The 11,820-nt window shown below is 43.2% G+C and overlaps 1 protein-coding gene across 2 annotated transcripts; it reads right to left on the bottom strand.

Annotated features, from left to right (window-relative positions):
* Nucleotides 1-7,794: 7,794 nt before the first annotated feature.
* tada3l (transcriptional adaptor 3 (NGG1 homolog, yeast)-like) lies at nt 7,795-11,700 on the bottom strand. 2 transcript variants are annotated; one of them, XM_015958464.3, is made up of 9 exons: nt 11,499-11,700; nt 10,919-11,159; nt 10,584-10,831; nt 10,346-10,451; nt 10,089-10,224; nt 9,858-9,961; nt 8,940-9,046; nt 8,393-8,584; nt 7,795-8,307 (listed from the first exon to the last, which is right to left on the bottom strand). In XM_015958464.3, the coding sequence occupies exons 2-9, from the start codon at nt 11,126-11,128 to the stop codon at nt 8,115-8,117; spliced, it is 1,296 nt and encodes a 431-aa protein (XP_015813950.1). In that variant the 5' UTR covers nt 11,129-11,159; nt 11,499-11,700; the 3' UTR covers nt 7,795-8,114. The 2 variants fall into 2 exon arrangements, with proteins under 2 accessions (XP_015813950.1, XP_015813951.1); XM_015958465.3 differs by having other exon boundaries at nt 11,455-11,555.
* Nucleotides 11,701-11,820: the final 120 nt, after the last annotated feature.

The following is an 11,820-nucleotide window of genomic DNA, read 5'->3' on the forward strand; positions in this document are numbered from 1 at the left end:
ATGCTTTTATTACCTCACGACTTGACTACTGCAATTCCGTTTTATTTGGTGCAAGTAAAGGTACTGTAAACCGGCTGCAGCTTGTCCAGAATGCTGCAGCAAGATTCTAAGACAACAAAAGGAAGCATGAACACGTGACACCCATTTTGGCTGCTCTCCGCTGGTTGCCTGTTGATTTTAGAATTCGTTTGAAACTTTTTTTAATGGTGTTTAAGGCGCTGAATAGTGTGGCTCCAACCTATTTGACGGAGTTGCTGCAGCCATATGTTCCGGCCCGGTCACTCCGCTCTGAGAACCAGCTGCTGCTTGTGGCTCCTAAGGCTAGGCTGAAGTTGAGAGGGGACAGGGCGTTCTCTGTTGCGGGTCCGAAACTGTGGAACGCACTGCCCCTAACCATTAGGGGCTCTCCATCAGTAGAAGTTTTTAAAATGAGGCTGAAAACCTACTTTTATGGTCTGGCTTTTAATTCTGTGGGTTAGCAATTGTTAATGTTTTATATTTTGTGATTCTTATTTGTGGTTTTAATTATGTCTGTGGCGCTATATGTTTTATTGTTTTATTCTTTTGTTGTACAGCACCTTGGTGGCATGCTCATGCCTGTAAGGTGCTTTATAAATAAAGGCTGAGTTGAGTTGAGTTAATGGCTCTCAGTCGAGACAAAAGGGAGTCATGAATGGAGTTCCTCGCAGTAGGACCGTTATTATTTTCAATCTTTATCAGTGATCTACTTTATGCTGTTCTTCTTGTTCTGTGCACCTTTATGCTGATGATACTGTTTTTATACTGCTCAAAACCTAGTTTATTGTTAATTCGAGAGACCCTACAGCGTAATTTTAATAGCGTACAATGCAAGTATTTAAATATCTAATAATATTTAAACATCTGGGTGTTTGGCTGGAGTCTAATCTCTCTTTCAAAACTCATATCCAAGCTATCGTAAGCAAGATAAACTTTAACTTGAAATGTAGGTCAGCCTGAGCCTCTCATTTTACCTGGTCAAAACTAATCTTTGTTTTTCTGAACTGAGGTTTTTTAAAAAGGTGTGAACTACCTTTAAATGAATTCAAGCCTGCAAAAATACCTTTTTTTCTTGATTTAAAAAAAAAAGATTGATCCCAAAAGCAACAAATAAGAATAGTTCTTATAAGAAGGTGTGATTGCACATCAGCAGATGGATTTTGTTCCCGCAAACAATTTTGTTATGATTTAACTTTCCCATAAAGTGTTTTGTGAGTCTGCATAACTGATAGAAAGCAGGAAAACTCCCCCTGAATGCTGAGCCCAACTCGTGGGAGCACCACTGGGATTCGCCTCTCTGAATGAGAGCCAAATAGGGGCAACGCTCAGACCGGGTTTGGAGATTGGAGAAGTAAAATCCATCCTCTGAGATATTTCTGGAAGTGAGTTCTGTCTGAATCCACTTTTCTGATCTTTGCACAGGAACATCCTCCAGTCACTCGTTTCTCCCATCATTTCTTTTTGAAGGTTTCCTCAGACCTCTCCTATTTTAGTCTGTTCCACCAAACATGATTTGCCCTCTTCTCAGAAAAAGACCTGACTGAGCCTCATAAAACTGTGTGTGTGTGTGTGTGTGTGTGTGTGTGTGTGTGTGTGTGTGTGTGTGTGTGTGTGTGTGTGTGTGTGTGTGTGTGTGTGTGTGTGTGTGTGTGTGTGTGTGTGTGTGTGTGTGTCTCCATGCGGTAACAGTTATGCTCCCAATCCTGGAGGGAGTGATCCGCACTCAGCAGCACATTGAGGGAGATAGTCCTCCTGGATTCACCAGCAGCTCTTTATAAGGACAGGGGAAAGAAGGCATAGCTGCCTCTATATTTAGATGGACTTTATTGGGCCTCTTGTCTTGCTTTGCTGCTCTCTCCTTGTGAGCACTGCTGTTACCAATCTTTCACCAAAGCCATGTGGGAGGACGCCCTCCACCCCACCGTCACACCCCACCCCCACGAGGGGAGACTCGGCCTGATAATGATCTCTGAGATAATAAGGACAAGCAAGAAACAAATGAACTGGTGATTATTCTCTTTCATTGACTCTGTTCACAGTTTAGAGGAAATCTCATCAGTATTTGTGATTTCCATCCAACAGCTCCAGTTTACCCAGTCCATAGACTGAAACAAAAAATGCAAAGGTTTTAAAATATTTTCTCTCTTAGCATCTTGTGCAGCTTAAAAACTGAGAGACATGGACATGAGATTGACATCAAAGGCATGGTAGGCATAAAAATCTAGTATCTACAACGGATGGACGAAAAGATCAGTAAAAATCCACCAGTGGTCACAGCGCTGATGCACCACCATCATTCAGTTGATTTTGTTGAATCATGTTGTTTGACATAGTTCATGAACTGAGCTAAAGGACACATTGCTGGTAACAAAAACCCCAGAAGATCCAGTTTAAATGGCTTCTATGTTGTTTTCTGCCTACTCAAAGCTGCTTCATTCACTAAGTTTATTGAGTTTATGTCCATGAATCATAGATCAGAGCTAAGAAGCCTAGAAAAACATGTTCTCCTTCAACTGAACAGAAAATTAGAGAAAAATCAGCCACAGTTTGAAAGAGCGACTTAATAAGCTAAATGTAAACTATTATAAGAAAATCGGACTATGTAAACAAATCTGAAGAAATGAGGGTTGACTAATGTTTTATTAAGATCATGTAAATATGCAAAATGAAGCTTCTGGGATGGACGGGTCATTTTAAGTTTTCAGACTATTCTAATATCTACATAAATAATAACTTACGACTCATCTGGCTGATTTTTGCTCCGCCCTCCTTATGCTCCCTTATGCTTCCGACACGTACCGTCTTTACTGACAGGCTGTAAAAGAGCTCAAGTATCACAACGAGGTCCACACAGACAGGTGGAGCTGAGTGACAGAGCTAGCTGCTTTGCATATGAGCTGTTGATTCCAGGAGTCCTACAAGAAAACCATCAACTGCCATGCAAACGAAAGTCAAATACAATTCAAATCAGATAAAGTAAGGGATGGGTCACAAAAAGGCACAGCATGACATGAGTGTGTGTGTGTGTGTGTGTGTGTGCGTGCGTGCAAGCGTGTGTGTGTGTGTGTGTTTTCACCAAATGCTGGTTTGTGTGTTTCTGACTTTTGGTGAAAGATCCGTCCAGTGTGACCACAACAGCAACAGCCGCCCTCTGGGGTTAGTCAGAGTGTGATGTCATTGACGAGGGGGGACATCCATGAAGACAATAGTCCACTGTGCATGATAAGGGTCGGGGTGTGGCCTGGCTGGACAGAGGCTCTTCTCAGAGGAACGGCAGGCCTCAGCAGCTGTCTCAACCTCTGTCTGCATCTCTGAGACACGCACGCACTTTTAATTTAGCATGAAAGCTGAAAAGATTTATGTTAAATCCCCACGTTTCTGCGCGTGTGTGTGTGTGTGTGTGTGTGTGTGTGTGTGTGTGTGTGTGTGTGTGTGTGTGTGTGTGTGTGTGTGTGTGTGTGTGTGTGTGTGTACACCAGTCACTGTTTCCAGGCTCTGAGGAACGTAGAGACGGAGGTGGAGTAGGAGAGCTCTAGAGAAAGGCACATGGTTCATAAACAGTAGCAAAACAAAGAACCGATGGACCGAATACCCACCTCCCATCTGATCTGGACCGATAGGAGCACAGAGTGCGTGCACGCGGTCTCCTCACACAGCAGCACTTTATTTACACTTTATTTGTGTGTGACAAGGAGCGGCCGGCCCTTCTTGAGCCAGAGCGCCATAAAGGTTTACATGCAGTGACAGAGAGGGGCAAAGGAGCCCAGCTCGTGAGGACGCTCCACAAAGAGAGTGTGGCCTGCTTTTTAAATGGAAACAAACCACTCAGTATGGGATGTGCAAACAGATGATGAGCATCATTAAGCATGTATGAGCAGAGCATGGACACAAAACCCACCTGCCCTTCAGCTCAAGTCTAATGACAACAAATGCAACAAAAGCCTTCAGCAGAACACCCAGCCTGGAGGGGGCCGCCACCGCCGTTTATTCAGCCTCCCATTCACCTGGCCTGCATGTTATTAAAAGCTTTCATACACGTGGGGCTCATGGCTATTTTCATTTGCACAGAGGATACCAGCCTGAAAGAAAGTGGTTTTACATGATGGACGAGTCTTTGTTGAAGCCTCCAAACTCGAGCTGTGCCCAAGAACACTTTCCATCTGCTGTTAGATTTATTTTTAAAACCATGGATCATATTTCTGTATTACTGTAGATTCAGTTAGTGTGCACCTAAAACCACTGCCCCCTCAACACACACACACACACATGAATAGTTTTATTAATCAATAATATTGTTGTTAATAATTTGTTTGTGATGCAAAGCTGACTAACTTACCTTAAAGGCCAGTTTTACTAAGAATCATTTTTTACTTGTTATTTTTGAAACATGCAGGCTAAATATGAAAATAGTCTTCTACCCCTATTTTCAATTTCTGCGTTACCTGTCGACTGAAAAAAGACGGCAAAACGCTCGGATTAGAAAAGCCAGTAACATCTACGTCACACTGAAAATTAGCATTCAGACTCATCCATGTAGGCGTCCAGGAAACAGCAGAGAATGGCTCGACTAGCAGAAGCTAACTGTCAGCATGAGCAACGCCACAACAGGGAAGGACTCCTTCAGGCTTGTGACATTTATGGAGATAAAACATCAACGTTGCAAAGCAGAGTCAGTGGTAGAGTCATGTTGCCGTTAGCCAATCAGAGGCGAGGTGTCTGAATGTCAGGAAGTAAGGCCTAATCTCAATACTTGCACCAAGCAATTTCAGCAAAGTGCACTTGAAGGCAGTGCGTAGTACACAGGTGTGCAAATAATTTGGAACAGGGAGCATGGCATCATCAGCCTCAACGCATGTCGGTCGCTGTTTGTGCTAGTTTAAAAAAACTTTATTAACAACTTTCAAACAAACAAACACTTTCCACGTTGATGCGGACTTGGGCCAAGTGTGGATCAACGGTGCAAAAGGGGTGTGATCATCTTCTGCATTCTGGACTGGAACGTGCAATGAAAGGGTGCAAGTGTGGAAGGGTGAGACTTGGGATTGGGCCCAAAACGCCAAATCCTGCCGTTTTCTGTTCCCCTCTCCTCCGACTAACTTCTACTTCCTGAAACGTGTGTGTGAGAACTTTTATCCCACAGAGATTGACTAACAAGGCATTCATTTACACTGAAGTGAACTCAGTCTTCAATAACATTTGCAAACATCACTCACCTTCGTGGTGAAATAGTTTTTTATGTTCTCTTCTAAGTTTAGCCATTTTTGTTGTAATTCATTAGCTAACTAATTGCACAATTTTCTGTAATTTCTGGCTGCAAATTTTTTTTTCAACTTTATGTATGAGCTTGTAACATTAATTCGTACAATACAAGAAAATGCAGAATAAAGATGCACACACACACAAACATGCAAACACACATAAGAAACAAAATCATTTTCCTGCCAGGTTCAAGTAGTTCCTGCAGCTTTTGCTGTTTGGCAAGCTCCTCCCCACCTCAGCAGTGTTGCTCTTCAGTTTTACTCACTGAGTCCACTCGTTAAAACGCTCCGTGACTCCCAAATTGATATCTTGTTTACTGAAGTCCAGTGGTCTCCTGTGAGAGCGATGTTCCTTCGTTGCACAAACTTGCTGGATCGGTGAGCCCTCTGTCTGGTCCTCATAGAAAGGCACAATCCCAATACTTTTCCACACTTGCGCCCTTCAATTGTGTGATCCCGATCAGGGATGCACCCTTGATCCGCACTTCACCCAAGTCCGCATCAATGTGGGTATTACCCACAGTTCATCGCTGCGGGAGAAAAGGCTTTCGTGCATTTTCTGAATATATGTATTTTCAAAATAAAATATTTCATTTTAGAACGATTAGTTGATGCTCTGAATGTTTTAGACAAATCAGGAATGAATGTAAATTTATTTCAAGTAATTGTTTGGTTGTTTGTTTGAAAGTTATCAATAAAGTTTTTTTTAAGTAGCACAGCGACCAGCATCCCGGTGTTGTGTGTTCCCCCCTCGAGATCCGTTTCTTTTGCACCCAGCTGCGAGTTTGAACCATCCACTCGCAAAAAATGTGTGTCCTAACCAGGGCCAGATTAACACTTCGTTGTACCCTGGGCAACAATATTAAAGGGCCCCATCATCACGACCCAAGGATCACCATAATATGGCCACATACAGAATATATTACTGTAATATGCAGTAAATATACTCAATACTTGATGCCTGACATCACGTAACCCGCTCAGGGTAACCTTTGACCCACCTTGTGTAGACTGGCCAATGAGGAAAGGGTCTTAACTTGAGGCCCTCTCTTCATTGGTCAGTCTGCATGAGACTGACTCTCAACTGACGTACAGAGTCATGGGCAGAGAAGCGTCTCTGTGCAGCGCAAAACCCGGGTGGACAGTTTGTTTAATATAGGGTGACCATATTTCCATTTCCAAAAAAAGAGGACAGGGGATCTGTGCCTATGACGTCCCACTATGGGACATGCATTGCGGTCGATGACGCAATGCTCCCTGTTCCAATTATATGCACACTTGTGCACCACGCACTCAAAGCCTTACTGCACACTTCCTCCAAGTGCACTTCCCAGAAGACCGTAGGGTGCAGTGTGAGTGTTGGGTAGCATGGTTTTGCTTCTTCTAATCATTTCCAGCAGGCCAAACACCAACATAGTGCAATGCCGCCCCTTCTTTCAGAGCTGCTCACGAGTTAAAAGGTCTCAGATTACTTGAAATAAAAAAAACTGCATTAACTAAGTACATATTAAACATTTTACATTAACTAAATGGACGTGATTTTTTTGACAGCACTAGTAAAAATTCTTAATTAAAATGACTAATTAGACGTTGCATATACTGCAGAATGTCTTCTCCTGCAGCGTAGCTGCTACTTATCACACGGTCTGAATTCTAGTGGTTTTTCCACATTTAATGGTTCTCCTTTTCTGGTTTGATGATGCCAATTTGTAGTCCGCTATGTCTTTTCACACAGAACCTAAATTTTGCTGCTTGACAAAAATAAACGCTTTCATGGCATCAAAATGTGTGGCGAATTTTCAGACATATGTTAAATCCATGGCACATCAAACAGGATCAGACAATAACTTGTCGGCTCACAGGCTTCCATTCTTTGTTTTGGATCAGAAGTAGATGGGTGTGACTTAGGCTCCCTATTTTAGTCTCAGCTGCACTCACACTAGCTCTTAGCTTATCAATCAGTAGGATAAACACTGTTTCTCTAAAGAGAGGCTGTTGATGATGCCATCAGTTTTTAAATTTTTATTTTTTCTGGAATCTCTCCAGAATATCTTGTAATTATTTTTGAGCAGAGGATGACATCAGCAAACAAATAAAATCCTGACTCTGATGCAGGTTCTGGGTTGGGTGTTGCCAAGTTGTGATGTCAGTGAGGGTATCCGACTGTTGGTTCACGATTAAAGTTGGATAATTGTGCAGCTCTCCAACTCTATAAGATGAACCGAGTGACCTCTGACCCCCAGCTGCTCACTGTGAGACACACAGTCTGCGGCTTTATCTCTAGATCAAAATCAGTAAAGAACATCTGCAAGTGGACACACACCACAAAGCTCCGAGCTGGGAGAGTTGCCCCCAAGCTACAGATGATGCACTGCCATCTAGTGGGGGAGGCGTGGAATTACTTTCACTTTAATCTACTACTAAACTTCATTAAAGGTGGAAAAGTTTAAAATAACCAGGAAAGTGTACCAGGGACCAGGGATTGTCGGCTTCAAGCTAAAGAAAAAACAAAAACGGGTTAATAGTTGACAGAAAATGTGACATTTAATTCAGAAATGACTTGCTTCAGTTATTTAGGACATGAGAACACTTATACTAAAGTTCACACAACTACTCTGATTTGTTCGGACATTAAAATATACAAATAATAAAAAACATGCAGATTTATTGTGCTTTATGACAAATTTTCAAATAAAAACAAGGTAAAGATTTAACACAGAACTGAATCCAACAAATGAGACACCGGATGCTCTTAAGCTTCATGCTGTGAAAACAACACTGACTTCAGGACAGTTGTATTCTGTATGAGGACAAGGGCACAACGTAAAAAGGAATTCTTCATCCATCTAACAACTTGAGGATGCTTTCCCTCTCCTTTAGTGCTTTCCAGGCTTGATCCTTCTCTTTCTTAGTCGGGGTGCGTTTCTTTTGCCTGGCGGCCATGATGCGCCGGAATCCCTCCATCACTTCATTGTCAGCCACCCTAACTCTCTGTCTCAGTTCTTGTTTGCGCATCTCCTCTTTGGCCAACCTGCAAAACATCAGCACATCACAGGGTGACATTTCCACCCAGAACTGATGGAGCTGGTCAGTGGTGACACTACCACCGTTCTCACCGGAGCAGCTCCTGCTTCTTGGATCTGTTGTGAGCACTCAGGGCTTTGAGTTCTGCCTGTCTCTTCTGCAGCTCTGCCAGGACCTCGTCCTCGGAGTCTCCGCCCTGTCCAGGTCTCTCTTCGGAATCCAGCAGCCCCTGGGCTATCAGCTCCTCTTTGATTCGTGCCTCCAGGGACCGTGTGTGAGGAACACTGTGGAGGGGAGAGACGGACGATTTATGTGGAGGAGTAAAGCTCATCAGTAGCTTTGCTATCACCTCCGATGTAACCATAGTTATAACCGACGACGTATGGAAAGATACATTGATTAGTTGTAACCGACGCACGCTGAAGCTACCGGTGCGGTCGCATCGCTAACGTTATGAACGAACCACCGGTTCATATCGGTGAATCTCTCCATCCCTACAGCAGACCTCTGAGATGGAGTGGGCATGTTAGAAATAGGCAGTTCACAGGCTTTGTAGACAAACATCCGAACCTTAAACTGAACCTGGTAGATAACGTTCTACAAAGAGCTGATCTTCTGCACGGATACGATGCAACGCACCTGAATGCTTTGCCTTGGCTTCGAGGAGAAGTGCCAGCACCGTCATTGGCATCCTTTCCTGATATGTCTGGTATTGGAGAATCCTCCATAGGGGATATAATGTTCTCCTGGAAAAGAACAAAACCAAACTGATAAACATACACCTCTATGACTACCTCTTGTTACGCTATAAGCCCAAAAGGAGCTGGACTTCAAATATTCTAGAAAGGTTTTGCAGCAACATTTTTCAGGCTCCAGATTTAGCGATGAATACTTTTCTTGTTTCTGATGCAAAATCTACACAAACATAACTTAAACTTTAGAAACCAACCAGTGCTGTGTCAACACCCAACACTTTTTCTCTGCATGGATCAATGCAAGAGAACAAATCAGTGTACAGGTTTCTGACAGTTATTCCGATGCCTCTGGCACACCAAAAGCAGCACGCACAGAGATGTTTTATGTGTCTGTTGGCTGCACAAGAGTATGCCGCAGTGCAACGTTTCCAAACCATACAAATAAACAGCTTTCAGATCTCAGCTTTGCAGCTTTTGGTGCAGAAGAGGCTTTAGATGCACTAAAAAGACAAACGGTTGAAAAGAAGGTAAAAGTGCGAGCAACGCTGCAAAGCAAAGCTGAATAAAGTACTTCAGATTGTGATCTTATGACCGTTACAGAAACCACAAGTGCTGGCTGATGAATCAAGTTGTTTCACTAGAGAACACACATAAATACATATGTTGGTTACACTAAAAGTAGTTGTCAGGAATCAGAAGGTATCTCTGCCTGCTGTAAAGTATGAAATCTTAAAACGGATGAATATGGGTAAGTGGAAAACAATACCACACAATGAAGTAGAAACAAACAAAAGTCGATGTTACCTAAAAATGGTTGCACCTCAATCCTAATTCAGTGAGATTTGAATGGAGTTAGTCTGACCTCTACAAGAGCCTGCAGCAGCCGCTGTGTGAGGGGGAAGAAGGGACACCCATCTTCTGGTGATTCATGCTGGGATTCTGACTTTTTCAGCAGGGAGTCGACATCTGTAAAAAATAAAATAAAAGTAAAGACGAGTATTAAAACAAACATAGTAGCAACAGCTGCATGTCACAGTTAAGCACAGTTAAGACAAAAGCACACATGCTCACGATCGTTTCAGGCCTCCTTCACCTTTTGCATCTAGTTCTGACAGCGGCCCTCCCATGATGCTTTTCTTCTTGTCGTTGGCCCGTGCTCCTTCCCTCTGCTCCTCCAGCAGGTCCTCTTGGGCCCATCGCTGGGAATAATGCTTCCCCAGAGCTGGAATCTACAGTTAGCACAAACGGAGCTGAGTCGCTGGCGTACTTTTCCCACAATGCGTCTTCATCAACCGCAAACTAAGATGTTAATTATTACTTAAATGAAGAAGACTGTGATTTACGTCTTACTTTGAAGTACTCAGTCTCATCATCTGGAGGCTTAAGAAGCTCCTCCAGCAGTCGTACCTCCTCATTTGTGATATCAGCACAATATGGCTCGACTGACGCCCAGAACCTAAAAAAAAAACACATTAAAGCAAAAACAAACTGATGATTGTTGTGGATATACAGCACATCCCTGAACAGTCTAGCTAATAATGCACCAGAAGATATTCTTCTATACTTAAAAGGTTCTGATGCTGCAAACCTGTTGGGTGCATCGTTCTTCGGAGTGCGAGGGATGTCTTGTGGATCATCTGGAAAATCATACTCTTGAACTTTGGGCTGTAGGATTTTGGATTTGGGTCTGCCAGGACCTGGGCCTGGTGCATGTCCTCCCTTTCCATCCAGTTTTTGCTTCTTAGGTTTATGGCGGGATGGGGCCGCAGGATCTGGGTCTTTGCCCAGCTTTAGAAATCGTTTGTCTCCCTTCTTGTCTTGCCAATCTGTGAGGATCTGAAGAAGTAGGTAAGAATGAAAGTTTTAATATTTTTATATATTTTTTATTTGGAGTCCATTCTTTCATTAACCTGAAACACCCACCTGTCTCTGCTCCTCCAGGGCTCGGAGGCGCCGGCTGGCTGAGGACAGCAGGGTCTCCAGCTCTAGCTGCAGGGTGTCCAGCTCTTCGATGCCGATGCCATCGTCGTCTGACCGTCCCAACACTGCGGTGTAACGGGGGCACAACTTAACGTGCTCCACGGGCTTGAAGTCGTAGTACTTCAGCGGGGGGCAGTCCTTCAGTTCGCTCATGATGCCGTGGTGCTGTCAATGTCCTATTAAACTGGTACAAACACGAGCATCGCGTTAGTTAGAAGTATGTGTGTCTCTCTCTCTCTCACACACACACACACACACACACACACACACACACACACACACACACACACACACACAGGTGTTCGGCCGAGCTCGGTGGTGCGTCTCTAATCAAAAACCCAAAGCACGTACGTGAAAAAAGGATGCATCATTCCGCCCCGGGCCCAAATGGGGCTGATATCTCAGAATTTAACAACAGTGGCTTTCATATTCACTGTCTGCATACAGATATTACACCACGGAGAAATTTAAGACCTTACATTTTCATGTTTGGAGCCCAGAAACATTGAGTAGTAGCATTTACCGTCAGTAAAAAGTGTCCATGATGGAACAAACCATTGTAGCAAGAGGGGTGTCGATAAAGATATTAATAAAACAGCACCTTCCCTGAACCAAAAGAAATATTAATCAAGCACTGTGTTTATGTTATGTAATATGTACTATTAGATTTAAAGATATACAGCACACAAAACAAAAATTGCCAAATTTTGATCACAACAACCCCCATGTAAACCAAAATGTCACGGTGGGATTAAACCATGTTCTATCAGTGCGCAGCTGCACAAAACCTTTTAAGTAGATTTTCAATTCTAAATCGACGTAGTGGAACATTGTAGTATTTTTAT

This window comes from Nothobranchius furzeri, chromosome 3, assembly GCF_043380555.1.
Source record: "Nothobranchius furzeri strain GRZ-AD chromosome 3, NfurGRZ-RIMD1, whole genome shotgun sequence".
Taxonomy (NCBI): Eukaryota; Metazoa; Chordata; class Actinopteri; order Cyprinodontiformes; family Nothobranchiidae; genus Nothobranchius; species Nothobranchius furzeri.